Source organism: Malania oleifera, chromosome 4 (genome assembly GCF_029873635.1).
Source record: "Malania oleifera isolate guangnan ecotype guangnan chromosome 4, ASM2987363v1, whole genome shotgun sequence".
In the NCBI taxonomy this organism is placed as follows: Eukaryota; Viridiplantae; Streptophyta; class Magnoliopsida; order Santalales; family Ximeniaceae; genus Malania; species Malania oleifera.
Genome location: NC_080420.1, coordinates 101,838,100 through 101,862,331, shown reverse-complemented (window position 1 = coordinate 101,862,331; position 24,232 = coordinate 101,838,100). Strand labels below are relative to the sequence as shown.

General features: G+C 36.2%; 1 protein-coding gene across 4 annotated transcripts in view; it reads left to right on the top strand.

Moving 5' to 3' along the window:
* The first annotated feature begins 12,419 nt into the window (after nucleotides 1-12,419).
* The window catches only part of LOC131154162 (uncharacterized), a 49,279-nt gene continuing 37,466 nt past the window's right edge, over nucleotides 12,420-24,232 (top strand). For 2 of the 4 annotated variants that reach the window (XM_058106736.1, XM_058106738.1), the window contains exons 1-2: nucleotides 12,437-12,897; nucleotides 22,772-22,881. In XM_058106736.1, coding sequence (XP_057962719.1) covers nucleotides 12,700-12,897; nucleotides 22,772-22,881 — 308 coding nt within the window. In that variant the 5' untranslated portion in view covers nucleotides 12,437-12,699. Of the gene's footprint in view, nucleotides 12,898-22,771; nucleotides 22,882-24,232 lie in introns of all 4 variants that reach the window. The other 2 variants (XM_058106737.1, XM_058106740.1) reach the window with 2 other exon arrangements.

Below are 24,232 nucleotides of genomic sequence, written 5' to 3'. Positions count from 1 at the left end.
TTTTTTCCCTTATTTTCCCTTTATTTTACCTTATTTTATTTTTAATTAGTTTTCAGGTCTATTTTCTCGTAGTTCAGTCTTTTTTTTCCATTACCCCGTCATTCAGGTACGCTTTACTTTTTCTATGCATGGTCCTTTCTATTTCCCCTATACTTTCACATTGAGGACAATGTTCCACTTAGTTGGGGGGTGAGCATTCGCATGTGACACTGTGCATGTACACGTATCGGGTTTTATATGGGTTTTATATTATCAAAAAAAAAATCAAAAAAAAAATTAAAAAAAAAAACTCAAAAAGAAAGAGAGAAAGAAAGAAAGAGAACTGAGGAAGAACACTGCATTATGTCATATGTAACACTGACTCATACCCTTCACATACTTGCGTATAACTTACGAATGACACACTTGAGTCAATCGTAGTTTCTCTTTATATGATCTTATGACTCCATAAAGAATCGATTGGTAGTACACTCGTGTTAATCTGGGTATATAATTTCTTGTATTTATATGGCACCTCACGAGACTAAATAAACACATTCATATGATTCATTGCACTTAGGGTTTCCTGTGAGCACTGAGAGAACAACCGTGACGACTATGACACCATGTGAGATATCCTTGCGCTATTTATCGTCCTTTTGAACGTTAATATCAAATCAGAGTTCACAGAACTCAACTCTCTTTTTCTAGATGATCCTTGTGCACTAGTCTATGTTTTGATTTGCTAGCCTAGAGGTGACATCTAGTGGGGATATAGAAACCTAGGTCTTGTATCCTACTCAAGATGTGAAGGCTGAGCCACCCCTAGAGATAAACTTAGTTCATGGACCATTATTCGAGCTCAATTCCCATTAATTGTTTGAAGATCACAAAAGAAGTGTAAAGATTGTCCTAATTGATCAAGAAAAGACAGAAATTGAAGAATGAGCAGAAGAAAGAATAAGCAATACACATGCGCATGAAATGAAATGCTAATGCCGACTCCACATAAATATCATAAAGAGTCAAGGACACGACACATATTTTCCACATATGAAGATTCTTCAACCGATTAATGCATTAGATATATTCACGACAAGTTTGTGAATAAGTTGATCTAGGGTGGTCTCAGTTGGATATGACAAGTAGGTGAGAAGATGCAAGGGTGAAGGACCCAACATCTCATAGATAAATTAGATCCTTTCCAGACTAGTCCACTCCATATACTTAGCATTGTTCCTTTTAATATGTGGGATGTTTGATCGCGACACTCCTCCTCATATATAATGAGTGAACCCATTTTCTTTGAGTGTTCTTAAGGGTATACCAATCAGGCTGAGTCAAAGCGACCATTCCGTAGGTGTCCACTGGTATCCTAGGTGTACTGAGTCACACACATCACACACACCTCGAGAGTTTACCTATTTATACTCAAACTTATATGACTGCATTAACTCTGAATTGTGCCACTTCATGTGAGTATACTATTTTTAAATGACATATAAATGATGAAATTTGCATAAGTGACGTGCTTTGGAGAATGTGAACTGATTATGAACGAGCCTGTGTGAAATTTAGTTATGTTCTTGTATGTGAAACGAAATGCTTGTGTCACATGTGCATTAATTTCATGATCACTGGAGTTTGTAGTTATAGGCACCGGCCTGAGATTCATTCACGTCATTTGTTAGAGACTATCAAAACGTTAGTTGGGGGGTGTGATTACGCGCCAAAACTAGGTAATTGGGCACTTTAATCCGGACTTTACGGCTTATATTTTTAATTAAATGTCCAATTACGTCCAATATTTTAATAAAATTCCAAATTTATCATTTTTGAGTTTTATTGCATAATTTATGAATTTTTGGTAATTTTTTATTGCAGAAAAATTCCCGAGAACCAAAACTAGCACCTGTTCGTAATTCATGTATAACTTTTTTGTATGAACTCCGATCGAAACTATTTAAATTTCTAGAGAAAGATGAAAGGATTATCTACAACTTCTATGTTTTGCATTTCACGAGAAACGAGCTCTAGGAGGGTCAAAATGGACCGTGTTCGCGGAGATTAAAAATGAAAGAAAATGAAAAAAAAATATATATATATATATATATATATATATTATAACGACACTTGATATGACCCGGCCATGCATGGCCGAGTTGGGTTGGATCTATCCGGGTCATGGGTCTCTTCTAGTGCAGCAGTCTCCCTCTCCTATTTAAACCCCTCTTTGCTCTCCAGTGTGTGGTGTGCCTTCGGCACCCTTCTCTCTCCCTTAAGCTTTTGTTTTTTTTTCCTTTCTTTCAACTCTCTCTCAGCTCTTCTCTTCTTTCTTTTATCTCTCCTTTAGCTTCTTCTACTCTCCCTTACGCTTTCTCTCTCTGAACTCCCTTCCTCTTTCATTCCCTCATCCTCTCTTTTGCCCTATCTATACTCTCCCTCTTTGTTTTTCAACTCTCCAGCCGACTACAGCCCCTGTTGCAACTCTGGAAGCCACCTATAGGCCCCTGTCCAACTCCATCAGACAGCACCCAAGAGGATCCGAGAGTAGCAGTGCCGTGGAGACCCGTCACCAGCTTCTCTTGCTCCGACAGTTGCAGCGACACCAGTAGGTTCTCCTCCGGCCATGCACCAGTCACCTTACGAGCCTCCACCACCCTCCATAGTAGCAAAAAGCCTTGGATCTTCTCTGCTGCAAGGCCAGTCATCTTCTGTTCAGCACCCACGAGCTCCATCCGCTGCAACTCTCGGGTACTCCAGCAGAAACCACCACACGACCACCATCTTCTCCGGCCAGCCACCAAAACTCCCTCTGCAGCATCTCTCTCTCTCTCTCTCTCTCTCTCTCTCTCTCTCTCTCTCTCTCTCTCTCTCTCTCTCTCTCTCTCTTCCTTTCTTCCTTTCTGCATAAATGAACAAAAGGTATTGTATGCTTCCTTTAAAATGACCGGAGAGGCCAAGCGTTGGTGGATATCAGTGAAGTTACTAGAAGAACAGAGGCCAGTACCCGCAATTCTGACCTAGACCCGTTTCAAGGAGCTCTTCTTTAATTGGTACTTCCCCGCTTCCACCAGGGATGCAAAGGTGTAGGAGTTTACTAACTTGACTCAAGGGAACTTGACCATGCAGCAGTATGTGGCCATGTTCATAGAGCTATCCCAATTCACCCCGTATATGGTCCCAGATGAGTCAAAGAAGGCGCGAAGATTCGAGAAAGGCCCAAGTCTAAGGATCTACGAACAGGTAGTAACATTCCAAGTTCAGACCTTCTCGGAGTTGGTGGATAAAGCCACGGTGTTGGAAACGAGTTTACAGAGGAGTGCAGGGATACTGAATCATAGGAAGAGGCCCATGCCTTATGGTTTTCATGTTGGTGCTAGTCAAGGTCCATGGAGGAGGAATAACAACAATGTGGGCCTGAGACAGGAAATGGGAAGACAAGTTGATCAGGGTGATCCATCACGCCCTCTGTGTCCTAGGTGTAATATGATGCATTGGGGTGAGTGCTGCGTTGGAGGAGTTATCTGCTATTTGTGCGGTAGGCACAAATTCTTTGCACAAGAATGTCATGGGTCACCGATTAATGCACCCACTCCTAATTGATACCGGGGAAACAATCAAGTACCCTGGGGTGGCTATCAGAGGAACACCACCCAGGCCTAGGTTTATTGTCTTACACCGAGAGATGAAGAAAATGCTGGAGACGTGGTGATAGGTAATATCCACATATTTGCAAATAAAGTTGTTTTATTATTTGATTTAGGAGCAACACATTCATTCATATCTCTAGGGTATATTAAGATGTGTGGGGTGGGAACTCAGCTGTTAGATATAGATTTATTTGTGGTCACACCGACGAGAACTGTGGTGGTATGTAGGAAAGTACATAAGGATTATCAAATTGGTATCCAAGGAAGAATGCTACCTACTAATCGTGTAGTGTTTGACATGCATGGATTTGATGTGATTCTGGGAATGGACTAGCTAGCCTCTGGTTATGCTAGTATTGACTATTATAGAAAGGAAGTAATGTTCAGACCTCTTGGGGAGTAGGAGTACAAATTTTTTGGGTTGTACGTGCGCTCCTCACCACGGATACTATCAGCTATTCTGGCGAAAAGGCTACTCTTGAATGGATGTTAGGGGTACCTAGCATGTGTGAAGGAGGCACCAAAGAAGGAACTAAAGCTTGAGGATATACAAGTAGTGATGGAATTCTGGGATGTGTTTCCAGAGGACTTACCTGGTTTGCCTCCCGATCGCGAAGTGGAGTTCACTATTAACCTACTTTTAGGAAAGGCACCAATCTCTAAGATTGCATAAAGAATAGCTCCAGCAGAATTGAAGGAATTAAAAGAGCAATTACAGGAGTTAATGGATAAGGGATTCATCAAACCTAGTGTGTCACCCAGTGGAACACCAGTTCTTTTTGTCAAAAAGAAAGACGAGTTGATGAGGATGTGTATCGATTGCTAGGAGATAAATAAGGTGACGACCAAGAATAAGTACTCACTACCTCGGATAGATAATTTGTTTTACCAAATCCAGGGAACACAAGTCTTCTTTAAGATCGATCTCCGATCTGGGTATCATTAAGTGAAAGTAAAGTCAAAGGATGTTCTAAAGACAACATTCCAAACCAGGTATGGTCACTATGAATTCCTAGTTATGCCATTCGGATTGACTAATGTTCTTGCTGCATTTATGGACCTGATGAACATGGTCTTCTATAAATATCTAGATTAGTTGTGGTGGTATTCATTAATGACATTTTAGTTTTTTCGAAGAGTCCCGAGGAGCATGAGGATCATTTAAGGTTGGTACTTTAGGTGCTAATAGGAAGGAAACTTTATGCTAATTAGGAAATGTGAGTTCTGGTTGGAAAAAGTTACCTTCCTAGGACATGTGATCCAAGGGTGGTATTTCATTGGACCCAAGTAGATCGAGGCGGTAGTGGATTGGGCAAGACCGAAAATTGTTCACAAGATCAGGAGTTTCTTAGGTCTGGTAGGGTATTATCGCCGATTCGTGGAAGGGTTTTCTAAATTATCAGGTCCTCTGACAAGGTTGACAAGAAAGAATGTGAGGTATGAGTGGATAGATGAATGTGAGCAAAGCTTCCAAAAATTGAAACAACGACTCATAAGTGTTGCAATCTTGACCATTCCATCTAGAGAAGGTGGTTTTGTGATTTACAGTGATGCATCTTGGAAAAATCTTGGGTGCGTGTTAATGTAATAGGAGAAGGTTGTGGCATATGCTACTTGGCAACTCAAAGAGTATAAGAAGAATTATCCGACGCACGATTTGGAATTGGTGGCAGTGGTTTTTGCATTAAAAATCTGAAGACACTACCTGTATGGTGAAAGATGCAAGATTTTTATGGACCATAAAAGCCTCAAGTACTTCTTCACGTAAAAATAACTGAATTTGAGATAGAGGAGATGGTTAGAATTGATAAAATACTATGATTGTACCATCCACTACCACCTAAGAAAAGCTAATTTGGTCGCTGATGTGTTAAGTCAAAAGTCAGGAAATGCGTCAGTCTCAGCAATGGTGACTCAACATCCAATCAGGATGGATCTAGAAAGATTTGGTGTAGAGATAGTGGAAGGGAATCATTAGGCGCTCATCGCTAAACTTGTAATCCAACCGACCTTGCTAGAGAAGATTAAGATTGCACAGATGAAAGATTCGGAGTTGGTAGGGACTATGGGTAAAGTGCAGAGTGGACTGAGGTCAAATTTTAACATTTAAAATGTTGGGGTGTTGGGATTTCACACCAAATTATGTGTACCAAATGATACAGAGATTAAACAAACAATTTTGGAAGAAGCTTATAACTCTCTTTATGTAGTGCATTTAGGAAGCACCAAAATGTATCAAAATTTGCGAGTCTTTCTGGTGGAATAATATGAGAAGAGAAATTTCCCGATTCGTGGAGCAATGCCTTACATATCAGCAAGTGAAGGCTAAATATCAGAAACCGGTAGGACCATTGCAACCACTTCACATTCGTGAGTGGGAAGTGGGAGCACATTTCCATGGATTTTGTAATAGGGTTGCCATCAGTGCTACATAGGCAAAACACCATTTGGATAGTTGTTGATCGTCTGATGAAAACTACCCATTTTGTTCCAATCAAAGTTAACTACTCCATGAATAGACCAACAGAGTTGTATGTTTAGGAGATAGTTAGATTGCACGACGTACTAGTGTCCATCATATCGGAACAAGGCCCACCGTTCACCTCCTAGTTCTGGAAAAGTTTGCAGAAAGACTTGGAATCTTAACTTACTTTTAGTACAACATTTCACTCCCAGATTGATGGACAACCAGAGAAAACAATTCAGATATTGGAGGATATGTTGCGGGTATGTGTGCTAGATTTCGGGGGAAGTTGGATTTAGTATCTGCCATTGGTAGAGTTCACCTACAACAATAGCTATTAGGTCAGTATCGAGATGGCACCGTATGAACCATTATATGGTCGGAGGTGTTGATCTCCATTGTATTGGGACAAGGTTGGTGAACGACAAATTTCGGGGCCAGAGATTATACAATAGACTTCTAAGAAAATCAAATTCATCCAGGAAAGAATTAAAATAGCTTAGAGTAGACAAAAAAGTTATGCTGATACTCGCTGATGAGAGTTAGAGTTTGATGTAGGTGATAAGATATTTCTGAGGATTGCTCCAATGAAGGGAGTTATAAGATTTGGAAAGAAGGGTAAGTTAAGCCCTATGTACATTGAGTTATTCGAAATACTAAAGAGGATTGGTCCAGTTGCTTACAGAATAGCATTACCCACGACGTTGTTTAGAATTCATGATGTGTTTCACGTGTTCGTGCTAAAAAAGTACATTCCAGATCCATTGCATGTGATGAGCTATGAGGCGCTGTAAGTTAGGGACACCTTATCATATGAGGAAGTGCCAGTTCAGATTCTTGATAGAAAGGATCAAGAGCTACAGACCAAAAAGATTCCACTGGAAAAAGTACTCTGGCGTAATAATGCAATTGAGGAAGATTTATGGGAATTAGATTAGGAGATACGTCAGAGGTACCCACACTTATTCAACGAGGCTCCACCTTAAGTCAGGTAAATTTGATGGGTTAGATAGTTGCTTAAATCTTTGGATATAGGTTTGTTTAGTTTTAATTTATTGATTTTTGGTTTTTTGTTATAGTTGGTTTTGGGAGAGTTTTGGTTGGTCATTGTAATCTCCCAGAGGCCTGGTATGTAACCACGGTATTCCTCTGCCATAAGGGAGGGTTATTAATAAACTTGGGATGGGGTCACTATATGGGTGGCTACTGGCTCTTCTGTAGAGATAGGTTACCATTTAAAGAAATTCTAGAGTTTGAGTTGAATGTTAATTAATAAATTTCGAGGACGAAATTCTTATAACGAGGGGAGGAATTAAGGACCTGAAAAATAAAATTAATAAATTTGATTTGGTACAAGACCAAACCATCAACGGTTTCAGGGAGTTCAGGGAAACCGTTAACAATTTCAGACAATCGAGAGCCTATATGTAAGAACACGAGAAAAATTGGTTTGGTATGAGACCAAACCATTGACGGTTTTGCGCGGGATGAGGGTCTATAAGTTAAGGAAGCTTATATTTCTTTTTTAAAACACTCTCTCTCTCTCTCTCTCTTCTCTTTCTCTCTCTCTCTCTCTCTCTCTCTCTCTCTCTCTCTCGTATCTCTCTCTCTCTCTCCTAAGCTCTCTCGGGTCTCCACTCCCACTCTCCGATCCTCTATTTCTCCTCTCTGATTGTCTCTCTCTCTCCTGGGCCAGGTTTAAGGAAACTCGGATTCCGTCTCCTAGAAGTTGCAGGCTCGGTTTCGGGAATGTGGTAAACCTATCTTCGGTATTAGGTAAGGGGAATAGATTATGTCAGTATATTCTGGAAATTGAACCGATTAAACTTGAGTATGTGGATGATTTTTTCTACCATACAAGTATTTGGGAAAAGTTAAAGTGAGTAGGGTGATCATATCATTTTTCTTGTAAAACATATATTTGGAGTTGTATTAAACTATGGAAGTGATCATACCTTTATTTTCAGCATACTATACCAATTATATTTTGATTCAACACTCAAATAAGTGTGGCATGATAATGGCTTGTTTTATTGCATAATTAAACCCATGGGAATTGTTATGGTATTATATGGCAAAAATTGTGGTTTTATTCTAAATTATGGTTTTATATCGAGTTCTTGAAATGCAAAGAATAACATAGCGATTGCAAATTTCACGGTGATATACTGATCACGTGATTGTTGAGAACGATGGGGGGGGATTATTGCAAATCACGTGTTGAGAATTATAATCATGTTATCTTTTTTATTATGTAAATTGAAATGTATGTTCTAAGAACCTTGATAGACTAGTGGATGCTTGTACCGTAGCTAGTGGGAAAATCAGTGCAGCCACACTGTTGTGGAAGGGTAGGCCATGAGATAATCGATTTGGTCACGAAGAGTTGTTGTACCCTCTTGGAGTCCGGACCAGGTTGCGGTAGGAAAATTAGACTTATAAATGAGTTTCTTTGTGATGCCCCGATTTTCATATCATTTTTTTTAAATCAACAATAATGAATCAATTGCCACGTCACACTCTCTGATACCATATCAACATAATCCGACCTGAAAATGGGTACCAAGTAAACAGTCTATCTTATACAAACAAATCTAACAACGGAAGTCAATATTTACAAACCATCCAGAATACAAATAACTAGAGTTCTAACCATCTATATATGTCTAAACACATTCCCAAAAATCAACAAAATACTCTAGGGGAATCATACATCCCTAGCTCATAACACTCACCCTGTTTATCAGGGTACCAACTCCCTTTAATCTCGGAGCTCTATCTACTCGTCTGTCACGGTTTCCTGATATGTTTAGATATTTGGGTGAGACACCTCTCAGTAAGATGAAATAAATTATTTACAATGTGTGACAGTATGAGTTTAGTTATGTAATAATATACTCACTTACGTGATTATATCATCTGAGAAGATATACAGATATGAACTCATAATCATATAGATTTATAACATAATCTTTTATAATCTTTAATTCCATTTCTAAAACTCATGCACATGCAACCAATATTTATCAGCGAAAGTTCCCAAGGATAAGGGAGATTACACGCCCATACATGTAGCGCCCCCCTTGCTCTGATTTTGTTTGTAACCTTACCTGAATAGTTCGGGTGCAACTATAACTAATACTTATCAGGGTACTCACCTTACTCAGTAAGCCCTCAGACGGAGAGTTTTACTTTGCCCTTATTATTTATGTAAATAAATTCACACTCTTTTATTCCTCATATTTGTTTCACATTCTAACTTATGAGTGTCCATGTGTACGTAATCCACATATAGGTATTTCACATATACAACAGATCACATAATTTCAACTCTCAACACCTACTTACTTTCTATACTGAGCATTCCTCCCCATCGGCATTAGTACAAACTTTATAACATAATTTTTGTTCTGAGCATACCTCTCCTACCGGCATCAGTACAAACTTCATAACATAATTTCCATATTGAGCATACCTCCCCCACTGGTATTAGTACAAACTTCATAACATAAATTTCCGTACTGAGCATACCTCCCCCACTGACATCAATAGGAACTCATTTTCACAATTCAGTATAACCACATTCTCTGTATGCAAACATAACTCGGTATAAAATTACAACTCCGTATATATTCATAATTCAGTATTCACATTTCAATATATTTGTTCATCTCATCACATCAGTAATATTCTCATAATAGCATATATATCTCATTTCACGTATTTCAACATTTCTCAATAAAACATATCAATATTTCTTATTTCCTCGTTTATCATAGAAAACATTTCTATACATAAATATCATATTCCAACCCTTTCTAGTAAAATAAACATTGGTATATCATAATTCATCATTTTTATTATTTCAAATCTCATATCATCACAATTTAGTATATAAACATAACTGAGTTTCCCTTATCTTTATTTCTGCATAAAACATTTCAGCATATATATATATATATATATATTCCATTTTGCCACAATCCCAGTATAAAATATTATTCACATTCCTCATACCACACAATTTCGTCTGATATTCACAATACAATATTCCCAAAGAAAATATCATAATTTCATTTTCACATAATTACTCAACCAGTAATTTAAAAAATAATTGTTATAATTTATTCCTCTTACCTGACTTACTGAGAGGTCCGCTAATAATCCTAATCCTACGCCTGCGGCGTTCGAAATTCAAAATCCTGAAAATCACATTTTCCTCAGTTCAATCAACTCAACCCAAGAATTACAATTATTTTTAACATTTCCTAGGCTCACACGCTCCCATTAACCGGTTAAATTTTAAAAACATGGGTTTGATCCGCTTCCCATATTTAAATTTAATTTCTAACATATTAAAAATACCATTATGATCATACCCCCACAGTTTAATCTAATTCCAAAATATTCCCTAAGAATTCCATTTAATCAATTCCCTACAATTTAACTTAATCCCAAAAATCTGATATAATCAAATACTCCAATTTAATAATCACCTATTATAATTTAACCGGTTGAATTTCTAAAATAATTGACATAATTTGTACTCCTTACCTTAGCCTTGGAGTGGTGTTTAAGATCCCCAAATAAAAAATCTGTTTCGACTAATATGACGAGGATCAAACCTAGGACCCTGTGGTGGTGTTCGATCGTCAATTTGGCTAAAAATTTAAGAAAAATTAGAGAGAGAGAGAGAGAGAGAGAGAGAGAGGAGAGAGATAGAGAGAGAGAGAGAGAGAGAGAAATTACCTTATCCCGGGAGTGGTGCCCATGACGGTCTTACGACAAATCCACTCTAGTTAAAATGTTGGTGGCGAAGAATGGAGTCCAAGGGTATTTTCCGTTCTCCGATCGGCGTATGTTTGACCAAAGAAATCGAGGAGAGAGAGTGAGTTGACACAGGAGAGAGAGAGAGAGAGAGAGAGAGAGAGAGAGAGAGAGAGAGAGAGAGAGAGCTGGAGAGAAAGAAACGCATAGCTGAGATTTCAAATCCCAAGTTCCTGAACAATCAAGAAACTATAAGTTTATATATATAACTTAACTTATATAACATATAATATATTATATTATTATATATAAGATTTTATTACCATTATAATACTATTCACTTAATTTTTTTATTACAAAAATAATAACATATATATATATATATATTTTACACTTCCATGCATATTATTTTCTGGCGCGTTACATTCTTTGACTTAGTTTGGTGGTAGGCAAGCCAAGGCTAAGTCCAGTCTTTAAACGCACAACTCGTCATGGGGTTAAACATGTCGTTAGTGCAGAATGAGAGGTTCTTTTAGACATAATTATAGATTTATATATTTGGGGCTAATATTAAGTCGGATTTATTAACTGAATGAAAAATATGCATTTTTAATTATACAGGTGTGAGTGCAGGTTATAAATGCTTTTTCAGTTAAAATTAATTAATGAATGTGTTTTACTTACACTAAAACTCATATTAGTCATACACTGATAATAATCTATTCATTTTTACTGAGATGTGTCTCACCCCAATAACCATTTCATATTTCAGGACAAACAGGGAATCAAGTTTAAGAGCTTCGGGGCAGGACGAAGATATTATAGTTAGAGTAAGTGCATGTGTGATACTGAATTATAAATGCTTTTGTGTATCTTGGGATGTAATATTATTTTTGGGAGATATCTATGTAATTGTGGTGGTGGTTTAGTACTCTGGTATGATATTTGAGGTTTAAATGTTTTGCGTTGCTTATTTTAAATTAAGTTACGAAAAGGCGTACCCTGTACCCCACCGGGATTTGGGTCGTGAAAATTATGGTACTAGAGATACGTGACAATTGTGGTGTCAATGACGATATATGTTTCGGGTCGTTACAATTTGGACACTACTTTGATGACTACCAATTTGATAAAATACATAATGATTGATTATGAAACAACTTTTATAGTTGTAAAAATAAACTTCAATTATATGGCTTTAGTACCACTTGTTAGAAAATTTTGCTCAAAAGAATCGTCAATTTCCTGTATCTATCATAACTAAAATTAACAATGTATAAAATAAATTAAAATATATGTTTAAGTCATTTCTATGAGACAACCGAACTTTGAATCAAGTAACTTTTATTTTCTCCTATTTCTGACAATCAAGTCTCAATTATGCGAAAACTACTTAATATTTTTTTTCCTTACTTTTATATTTAATTTAGTAATGGAGTTTTATCAAACTAGGTTAAGTGACCAAAGTGATGAAGAACTCTTTATATATAATTGTATGAGTGTCTTAATTCATCAAAAAGTTAAATGTATACTCTATTCCTTCCTTATAAATGAATGTATTACATTTTTAAATGGAACATCAACATTGAAGATTCATGACTTTCGACCAGAGTAACAATATATGACTTTGATGATGCAATTCTATTCATGAATTAAATTATAATTAATTTTTAATTAATTATTTTTGGTACACGCGTATCCCATGCGATCACGAAGATCACAAAGAGTATTTAAAATTTCAACAGTGATGAGTGATGGAGGAGCAGGTTCTGTATAATTCCTCCACCGATACAGAGCTAACAGGCGAGAGAGAGAGAGAGAGAGAGAGAGAGAGAGATGAGCAATGATACAGAATACCACTCAAAAGATTTCGAGTGGGAAGAACTGAGACATGAGATAGAGGAAGACCCATCTATTAGCTATCACTTGCTTCCTTTTCCGTCCACCTCTTCGCCTCCTCCTTCACAACCTTCCCCGGATTCCCAGGCATGGAACAACTTCCACATTCGTCATTCCACAGGCAAATTCTTCAAAGTTCGCATCTTATCCTTTTATATTTGTAAATGGGTTTTGTTTTCTTTGATTTCTTTTAATCTTGTTTCCTTGTCTGTGTTTCGTTTGGCTAGTTCTTCCATGAAATTATTTTTCTTATTCCTTTTAAATTAATTAATTCCTTCTTCCATGCATTTTTCCTTCCTTTTTTTTTTTTTTTTTTTTTTGTGGTGTTTTTTATGTTGGTTGCGAGCCTGAATAAACACCGGAGTCATTCTGGCATTTAGCAGTTACCTTGTTTGGTCGGTAGGAAACTGAGGAAAAGTAAACAAAAAATCATATCAACTGTTGGTTCAGTAGGAACAGAGAATTAAAAAAAATAAAAATAAATAAAAAGCTCCACTCAAGCAAGCTAAGTAGTTGAATTAGCTTATTTCCAGGGAATCTTGTTTTCTTCTTAGTACCAAACAATGGAAAATATGAGACTTAAGTTTCTAAAAATGTGTTATATAGGTCTGAGATTGAGAGCCATGAAGTAAAATCCAGCCTTACCCCTGGCTTCTGGTATTGTTGTACTCATGACTATCCTCCGAAGTCTAAGGTTACTTTTGTGGAATGCCTATCCCTAGGAGTAGATTAGTAATAATAGGTTAGTTAAAATTTGTTATACAAAGGATTATGCTATTACCATAAAGAAAATAACCAAGTGAAGCTTTTTATGAATCCATGACAAGGAATGGACAAGGAATAACTATTTTCCCAAAATTTTACCATAGAAGTGTCTATTCCTTTCTTATTCCATGTTGGATGAAGTGATAAGCATTATAGAAGGAATAGCTATTATGTCTATTTTCAAATTCCTCATTTTATTCCATTTTTTTCCAAGGAATAACTATTATGTGAACCAAATGTATCCTACCACGTCAAAGTAAGCCCTTTACAACCAAGCTACCACCCCAAGTGGTTTTAAACTCCATCTAGCTTTTGAGTTTAGTTCTCCTTCTCACCATTGAGATAGACATTGCATTTGCATGATACAAATGCACAATTACGCTATTTGGCTACTCCTAAATACTATGAAGCTGCATTATGTTAGGTGGAAAGGGATCTTTGAAGAAGCTGGACTCAGATTCGTGAACTTTTGAAGAATGCTGCCTTTGGTTAAATATATTGTTTAAATCAAAAGCTATTGCTGTATCGAATGAGCTCGTAATCACTTGTAGTAGACCAAAAATTTCATCCCTATTTCTTAAGCATATTTAGTCGGAAGGAAACATAGTAGTCAACTGGTTATCTAACCATTTGGCTTTACTGAGATTGGTTTTACAATTTTCTTACTTCTTGCAATGGTGTAGATACCCCACTTTATTTAATCTTTTTAAGCCCATATTCATTTTACTCCACTAATTTTAGGTCCATACCTAATTTGCATGAACAAAAGCCCAATTTGCGTGGACCTATATGCAGTCCACTTAAGCAGGTCATAAAAACTCTTTTAGAATCAGTCAATCAATCAATCATATGAGGGTGATTTCGGGACCAGTATATCATCAAATTGGAAAATTTGGGTAAAGTACACTTTTTCCTAGATTAGAAATTACCTAAATTTGGGTTAACCACGAAATTGGGTGGATCCAAAACACACCCATTTTAAGTTCTAAGGGTAGACAGCGCTTGGGTTAGTGCTGTCTGATGCTTGGGTTGCATTGTTGGGTACCTTAGGGCAACCCGAAGTGCTCTCTTAGGCCATAATGTGGCAATTAACCCTTTTCATGCCTTTCCTTTGTTTTGTTTTGTTTTTTTGTTTTTTTTTTTGATTTTTGTTTCCAATGAAGCTTCCTATGCAGGGTTATTTGAGCTGTGGATTATGTTTTTTAAGACCACTAGACTTAATTTTAACCCCTTGATTTTTTCTTTTTTAGGCATCAAGGAGAAACCATGCACTTATTTTACATTTATAAATAAAAGGGTTAGAGTGCCATCTTAACGACCAACTCTTAGCCTTTTGGGAAGATTCCTGAGCTCAGTGCATGTTGAAGTATCTTCAGAGTGCTATCATTACAATTGTGAAGAGAGAAGTGGTTCTTGCTAGTGTCTAAGCTTAATTCTTTAGGGATTTCTTTTTCTTCAAAGTTTAATTCATCTCATCTGGTATGTTTGATGGGAGTGAGGTAATTAGTTTCGATATAGGGCATGCTCTTGGAATTCTATTATTTCATGATCGCATGTTTGGTGAATGTGTTGTGTTTTGATCGACTGAATCTGTGACTCTTCCTAGCTAAAGTTTCTTAAAAATCAAGGCCTTTTCTTGGACTATGATCCTTAAGAAAATGAATACTGATGATTTACTTCGGAAGTGAAAACCTAATGAGGACCTATCTCCCGATGTTTGTGTCCTATGTTTTGTGAATAAGGAAAATTGCTCTCATTTGTTTTTACATTGCCCCTTCTCTTGGTGACTTTGGAATACTTTGTTTGGGATACTTGGTGAAACTTGGGTGTGCTTGGTTTCTTTGGAGCATTTCTATGTTATTATATTTGGAGGCTTGGCGAGAGGAAAGAGATGAAGTTTGGTGGCCGTGTACTGTTCAAGCTGTTATTTGGTGCATTTGGTTGGAAAGAAATGCTAGAATATTTAAAGGTGTTGTCACTTAGTAATATGCTTAGGAGTGTTGTAGTCTTCCTGGTGTCCCTTTGGTGCTTGGCAAATGGTTTCTTTTGGCATGTTCTTTGGAAAACATGCAACAACATTGGTTGGCTTTACTTTATTGATTTGTTTTGTATTTACTTTCTTTTGTAATGGGAGGATATCTTGTTTTCCCTTGCTTTTCCTTTTTTCTTTTTCATTATTTACTCCTTTCTTCCTCTAATACAACTCTTTGTTTATAAAAAATTCTTCCTTGTGGCATGAAGTTATCAAAAGCAAGTTTGGACTAGACAGGAATGAATGAGATACTAATTTGGGTTCTAAATGTTCTTCAGAAAGCCTGTAGAAAGCTATTTCCTAGATTTACCCTCTCTTTATTCCCCATATTAAATTTATGTTGAATAAGGGATGCAATATTTGTTTTTGAAGAGGCCTTTGGTTGGGTATTGTTGCTTTGTCCACCTCTTTTCCTTGCCTATTTTGTTTAAGCTCAGGATAGGATGATCCCATTTCCTCTTTTAGTGTAGATGTGGGTGGTCCTTTACTTTCTTGGGATTTTCATTTTAGGAGATCCTTGAATTGTAGGGAAACAATTGAGTTATCTTCATTGCTGGTCTTGTTAAATAGTTTTCGGTATCCTCGGAAGATGTTAGTCGTTCTTGATAGTATTCTGGCAAATCTTTTTTGTGAATTCTTGGTTAGCACCAAATTTTCCTTTCCACTCTATAAAACTATTTGGACGGCCAAAATTACCCCTAAAATTAAAGTTTTTCCATGGTTGGGTTGTTCTTAATAGGATAAATACTAATAACTTGTTGTAGATTAGGAGGCCTTTACAGGCTCTCTCCAGATATATGTATGCTTTGTTTTAACTGCTCAGTGTCTGCTCTGCATCTTTTCTTGCATTGTAATTTCACATGGAAGGTTTGGAATAAGTTATTCATTATTTTGGAGAAAGTTGGGTTTGTCCAGGGACAATGGAGGAGTTTTTGGCAATATCTTTTGTTGGGTTTGGTAGGAAGAAGTAAAAGTGCAATATTTTGGGATTGTGAAAGGAATGAAACTCGCATATATTCTCAGGGAAGAAATTATCATTTTTTTTGGTTTGGGAGAAGATTCATTTCTGGCTTCTCTTTGGTGTGTGGGTAATGATAACTTCAAGGGGATATTCTTTTCAGATATTCAGCACAATTGGCATTCTATGTTGACTTCTTAGGGCATGCTGATTTCCTTGTGCTGTTCTTTGCACTTTTTGGTTTTCTTCTTTTTTCTCTGGGGTTTCACATATTTTGTTAGGGAGATGCCTCTTCTCTTGATTGTACATTCTTACCTTATCTAATGAATTTCTTTTGCTATCACAAAAAGAAATTTGTGAGTTTTTTTCATTGGAAAATAAGAACTACCATTGAGGAGTGTAGGTCAAAGGGATTTATTTTTTCTATTGCAAACATTTCTATTAAAAATAGATTGTGAGGCAGCCAGACTAGCATGTTTCATGTTTTAGCTTTTAAATCAATGACACCACAGATGGGTATGCCTCCTGTGGATGAGCATAACCCTTAAGAAATTTGAGGATTCAATGTTTATTAGGGCTGTAAATTCGGCACACAACCTAACCTCTTGAGCTCTTATGTAAAACTTGGTCTTTTTAACATGGTCTCAAAGCTTGGTTTTAGGAGGTTGGGTTTGAGGCTTGTTGTCTGTGGTAATCTATGAAGTTTCTCATGTGGAATATTTGTGGTTTAGGGAGCACTAGGTGGCATAGGGCGGTTAGAGATTTAATTAATAAAGTCTCCCATGATATTTTGTTCCATCAAGAATCTATGGTAGAGGTGGTGGATAGTTTCCTGGTTAGAAATTTTTGGGAGTCAAGATTTAGAGATTGGATGTTTGGCCTTTGGAGCATTAGGGGGCAGATTATTGTGTGGGATACTAGAGTACCATGTATTAGGGATTGTGCAGTTGGGTCTTTCTTTATTTTTGTTTCGTTAGAAGTGAGGGGTTTCTAGGATTGGTGGTTCATGTTGGTTTGCAGGCCCATGATGTCTGCCTTGCAAGCTTCTTTTCTTAATGAGTTGGCTAGTCTCTTCGGTCTTTGCAGTTTGCATCGGGTGGTTGGTGGTTATTTTAATGTCATACACCTTGCTAGTGATAATTTTGGAGGTTCTAGGGTATCTAGTAGTATGGAGTTGCTCGAATCTTTCATGAGATTGTGGGCTCAGGGATGTAGCTTTGATTAATGATCATTTTACTTGATGGCTTCGGGAGGTAGGATCTTTCTATGTTGACTATTTCCTGTTTTTCCCAATGTTGCTCTAGAGATTTTGGTTAAGCCAATTTCAGATCATTGTGCAGTGTTGTTGGATGCTAATCCCATGAAATGTAGTCCTCCCCCTTTTGACTTGAAAATATGTGGCTGATGCATCCTTCTTACAAGTTCATTAAAACTCGGTGGAGAGAGGGTATTGTCCAAGGATGGGCAGGGTTTAAATTTAAGAACAAGTTGAAGATAGTTAAAAATAAACTGAAAGTTGGAATAGAGATGTTTTTAGCAGCTTAAAGGAGAAAAGAATGTGATTCTTGAAAAAATTGAGTGCTTGGTTAGGTGGGAGGAGTGTGGCTTTGGACAATGATGAGGATAGGAATAGGAGGGGTCGGCTTAGTAATGACTTGGATTTGATTCTTTTTCAACAAGATATTAATTGGAGATAGAAGTCTAAGGTTAAGTGGGTGAAGGAGGGGGTTGTAATTTCCAGTTGTTCCATAGGGTGGCTAATGGGAGAAGGAAGAAAAAGAACTAGAGTTAGATTTGGAAGGTGTGGTGCATGATGCCAAAAATATTGGGGAGGAGATTACAAACTTCTGTTGGAGTTTGTACACTGAGAATCACAAGCACACATTAATTATTGAGGGCTTTGATTGGTGTCCTATTGGGATGGACATTGGTTGGAGAGATCTTTTGATATAGAGGAGGTGTGGGGGTTGATATCAAGATGGAGAAAGATAAGGCTTCAGGCCATGGTGGTTTTATTATGGTTTTTTTTTTTTTTCAGGATAGTTGGGACTTGGGAGGTGATCTAGGAGGAGATTATGGAGTTTTTCACGAATTTGATTGACATGGGGTGGTGGGGAAGAGTGTTAATTCTACCTTTATTTCCTGTGTTCCAAAGAAAGGGCGTTCTGAGAAAGTGAGATTTTTGGATGATTGGTTACTAGCCTTTATAAAATCTTGGCTAAGGTTTTGTCTAAGAGGTTGTGAGAGGTGTTAGGGGGTATAGTTACATTGGAGCAGTTTGCCTTCATTAAGGATAGACAGTTTTTAGATGCTGGTTTGGTTGCTAATGAAGTGATGGGGATATAAGATAAAATCTTGGCTAAGGTTTTGTCTAAGAGGTTGCGAGAGGTGTTAGGGGGTATGGTTACGTTGGAGCAGTCTGCTTTCATTAAGGATAGACAGATTTTAGATGCTGTTTTGTTTGCTAATGAAGAGATGGGGGATATAAGGAAGGGAGGGAGGGGTGTTTTATTTAAGTTGGGTTTTGAAAAAGCCTGTGACATGGTGATGTGTTGTGTCGTTGTTGAAACATGCTCTTGATGTGATTCAAGGCCTTAAGGTTGGTAGTGAGGAGGTTGTGCTTTCCCACCTTCAATTTGTTGATGATACCCTTCTATTTTTTTGAGGACAATGTTGTGAAATTCTGAAAGGTTTTAACCTTAATGTTATTGGGAAAAAGTTGGGATTAAAGATCAACATGTCTAAGAGTGCGTTGTGGGTTTTCACTAATTCTTCTACTTTTTGGGGTTCGGTGGTGGTGAGAGTGGGAAGCAGTTGGAAGGATGGAAGAGGGTGTATTTAGGCATTACTCTTGTTATTGCACTTGTTTCTAATATTCCCATTTATTTTCTTTCCCTTTTTTGGAATTCTAGCAGGGGTGGCTGTTGCCTTGGAGAGGATTATGAGATGTTTTTTATGGTTGGGTATATGGAAAGATAAGAGAGATCATCTTGTTAGTTGCGAGAAGGTTAGAAGACCTAAGTAGAGGTTTTGGGTTTTGGGAATTTGGTATCTAAAAACATATCACTAGTTGGAAAATGGTTGTGGAGGTTCCCATTAGAGGTTGATTTCTTTTGGAACACGGTTATGAAAGCAAGTACTGATGGCCCCAGTTTTTTGAGTTGGGAAGGGGAATCTTATTTGATTGCGGGAAAATTTTTGGGTGGGTGAGGTTTCGTTGGATTCTTTGATCATTCAACTTTTCGGAGTGGCTTCCATTCTTAATACACTGGCTAATGCTTTTTATTCTTTTAAGGAAAGCTCTCTTGGGATTTTCATTTTTTTTCAGATATCTCAATGAGAGTGAGGTTGACTCTTTTTCTACAAATCCTCTCTCCCATTGAAAATACTGAGCGTTTCTATTTTCCCTTGAACCATTTTATTTGGAAGGATAAGGTTCCTTTCAAAATCAGGGCCTTTTTATGTGGACTATGGCTCTTAATAGGCTTAATACCAATGATTTGTTGCAGACTTGTAGGTGAGGAGGCCTTACAAAGCTAACAGTCTCAATATTTGTATTATTTGTTTGGAGATGAGTGAAACTTGTGACCACTTGTTCCTTATTGTTCGGTTGCTAAGCAGCTTTGGACTTATCTTTTCTCAGTTTTTTAGGAGACTTTGGCATTGCCATGGACTAATGCTTTTTTGTTGGTGCGATACATGGTTTTTGGGAGTAGTATAAAAGGAATAGTCCTCTGGAGATGTGTGGTTTTTTCTTTGTTTTGGACCATGTGGATTGAAAGGAATGCAAGGATATTTAATGATAAAACTAATCGAAGGATATTTAATGTCAAAACTAATCCCTTGCATGTACATTTCTTTTTTCAATAAAAAAGTTATTGTTGTCTTTGTTTACCCAGTTATGTAGGAGCACTTTGTTTTGTTTGCATTTCACGCACATGTTCAAATTCGTTTATTTGCCTCCCTGAGGTGGGGTTGCATATTGGGGAGGGGATTGAGTGTTGGAAAGCATGATATACACTTTTGGCCCACATCCTAATGGCTAAGTTTTTAGGTGAAATAGTTGTTTAACATGGTTCATCAAATTCATTTTATTCTCCAGCAATAGAATGGGGTTGTTGAAAGAAAAAATAGTCATCTCATGAAATTGCTCTTTTATTGTTCCACTCAAATGTTTTGAACATCTTTTTGAGTGATGCATTTCTGCAACATCTAATCTCTATAACAGGATGCCTCCTCTGATTCTTCATGGGAAGTCTCTCCATTCTGCTCTCTTCATCTTGAACTTTTGTTTTCCTCCTCAGTCTTCATATATTTGGGTGTGTGTCTCCATTCTCCTTCATCCATCAGCTTCTTTTTGGAGTAGATAAATTGGATCCTCATGCAATTCAATGCATCTTTTTGGGACATTCTCAGTGTTATAGATCAGCCTTGAATTGATTTTTGTTTGTGTTCATGTTACATTCTTTGGGTCTACTCTTCATTACTACAAATACTTTTGTATATATTCATTTATCTCTTCCATCGCTTATTTCTAGTCCTACTTTCGTTCCTTAGTCTCTGTCAGAAATTCTCCCTTATCTTCTATTCCTTCTTTTGTCATCCATCTTTACCTTTGCAACTGTATAGTCGGCCAATGTCACCACCATGTTGCACCTTCGACTATGAATTGAGATACCTGTCCAACGGCTCCCTTGTACTCCTATCCAGATCAAATTAATTAGAACTTTTTATTGTCAACCACTAAGGTGAGAACACTGACACTTCTCATCCCATATCAATTTTTGAATCCTATGATGATTTGTCACTTTTATATTATGCTTTTGTCTCCTTACCACCTTGAGCGTCTCTTCATAAATCTGCTTAGGTCATGTCCAATCCTGGCAGGTGAGCTGCCATACATGAACAGATGAAGGCTTGCTGCAAAATAATAGTTGAGAACTAGCACCCTGGCATTTTAAGTTCTAATAAGCTCATTGTTAGTTGTTGATGGGTGTTTACGGAGAAAGTTAATCAATCATAAAGGTTTCTTTGACGGCTTAAAGGCTTGTCTTTTTGCTAGAGGATATGCTCAGGTTTTTCATAATACAAATTGAATATATTTTTGGTGGGCTCCAACAGCAGTGTCTACAAATGGCAATCTCTCAACTATTGCTTCATGATATTTGCGCATTTATTTTATTTTATTTCTACGATTTTCAATCTAGTTTTGATCTGTTTCCTTTTGCCTGGGCTTAGGCTCTCTAATTTAAGTGCATAAGTTTTGAAATTATTTTAAAGTTATGCTGTATTTTTTGTCCTTATTGTATAATAAAGAGATGAAACAGGTACACTTGGAGATGCTTGTGAGGCAAAAGTAAAGCAGGCTAAAGATGAAATTGTAGTTAAGGCTGTTGCAGCTACTCTATAAAAATATTAACGCATGAAAACTAACTAAAATATCTCTATCTCTAATTCCATTTTAGAGTTGAAGTGAATGGGAAGTGCATTCAGAATGGTTATGTTGCATTGGAAGGTTGTAAAAAAAATATGAAAGAATATTATCATAAAGGAAATATTAAAAAAACATAAGTTGTCTGTCCAATGATAACACTGTACACCCCCACTCCTACTTTCACTCCTTTTGTATTCACTAAACCAAAGACACCACTGAAAGTTAATTGTTTAATTTTTTGTTATTGGAAAGGAAGCAAAATAGAGATATTTGAAATGGACGTCATAGAGGGAGTTTTAGAATCAATTCCAATCAAATCATTGGGATCTTTCAAAGAACCTTTGATGAGGAAAGGTTTCTTTAAAAACAGACCTTGTATTTAAAAATGTTAGTGTGATATGGAAAGAGGGGACTGTCCACCTCAATGCCAGGTACATCAAAGAGTGGTTGTACTTGGCCCTCCTTTTAAATTTTAAGAATGACTTTTGATGTATTAATGGCAAGTTTGGTAAACCTGCTTGAACTTATGCTCCATTTTATTTTAAAACAGAATTAACATTTCTCCCCCTTTTATGTTTTGTTCCTATTTGACAGTTTTCACTGGGTTGTTTTATACTTGAAATCTGGTTGAACTTTTGTTCCTTTTTTATTTTATGTGAAAATGAGTGTTTGCCCCTTTATATGGTTTTGTGCCGATTTTTATGTTTTTCTGATTTGCTATGTCAGCATTAATTAGTGAATTTCAATCTTTTAGTACTTTTTCCGAGTTGCATAGAAATAGACCATGTTTCACCTTCCTTTTCTTACTTTGTTTATGTAGGAGAGACGGTACTTGTTGAGGGAATTTCCAGAACTAGCTTCTTGTGATAGATTTTCTAAGGTTTTGGAGGTGGGATGTGGTAATGGCAGTACTGCTCTTCCAATATTACGGTAATTTCAAGGCTCGATTTACTTTTTAAATAATATATCTATTCTGACTCATGTTTTGAACAGAACTGCCAACATAACTCGGTTGAATTGGTGTATTCCTTGCCTGGGAATAAGCTTGATATTGTCTGAGCTGATGAGCCCTTTTAATATGACATACACATACCAACATTTTCGAAACTGTGTTTTAGGGTAGGCCAGGGATGAAACTATGATTTAGCTTGGAGGTAACTCTTGTAATTACATGGGTATAGATGAAAATGGTTTGTGCCTTCCTTCTTTGTCAATAAAGTTTGAGGGATCATTTGGAGCCACTTATGGAAAAGTACTTTTTCTAAAAAATGTACTAAGTCTGTTGAGTACATATAGTAAGTATTAAGTACTAAAAATTGGAAAAGTGCTGTCATATAGGCATTGTTTGGTTGTGCTAAAAAAAGGTGCTGGTTATTAGTACTCACAAAATACGCAGTGTTTGGATACTCACTTTTATTATGAGTATCACATGAATATATATTTTTATCATGTGAATAATATTATTATGTTTCAACTTATATTAATATATTATAACATATAACAAAATAATATATAGTTATTAAATTATATTAACATCTTTAATTAATAGTATAATTAATATTTTTAATATTTTCTAATTAACAAATTAATTAATATTTATGTTAAATAAATTTTAATTGACATTTTAATACTGTCTAATTGACAAAGTAATTGACATTCTTAATTATCAATCTTAATAAAATCTTATCTAATTATTAAATTATGTTAACATTTTTTATTAATATTGTCCAATGAATAATTGTAATTTTAACATTTATAATATTTTATTAAATAAAAAATTAATTAATACTTATGTTAATTAACATTTTTGATGACCTTTTCAATATTTTCCAATTAAAAAATTAATTAAAAATTTGTATTGACATTTTAAATTAAAATTTTAAATTTGTCTAGTTAGCAAACTGATTAACTTTTTAATGAAAATTTTTAATTAACATTTTTGATGTTTTCAAAATAAACAAATTAATCAATATTAATGCTAATTTAATGATTTTAATTGACATTTTAATGTTTTATATTAAATAAAATGATATATGACTATTATTTTGTATATAACAATAATATTATTTATTTAGTTTATGTTTATAATATATATATTTTTTGGGTAAGAGATAACAGTCATATATTATCAAAGCTGGGAAGAAAAGGCAAAAGCCTTACTATGGATATGACTAATAAATGACCAAGTAACTGATCCTTAGCCTAAGAATTTAAAACCTTTGATATTTGGACATCTAGGTTTTATAGCTTGCTGAGATGTTAGTTCCAATTCAGGCTTAGC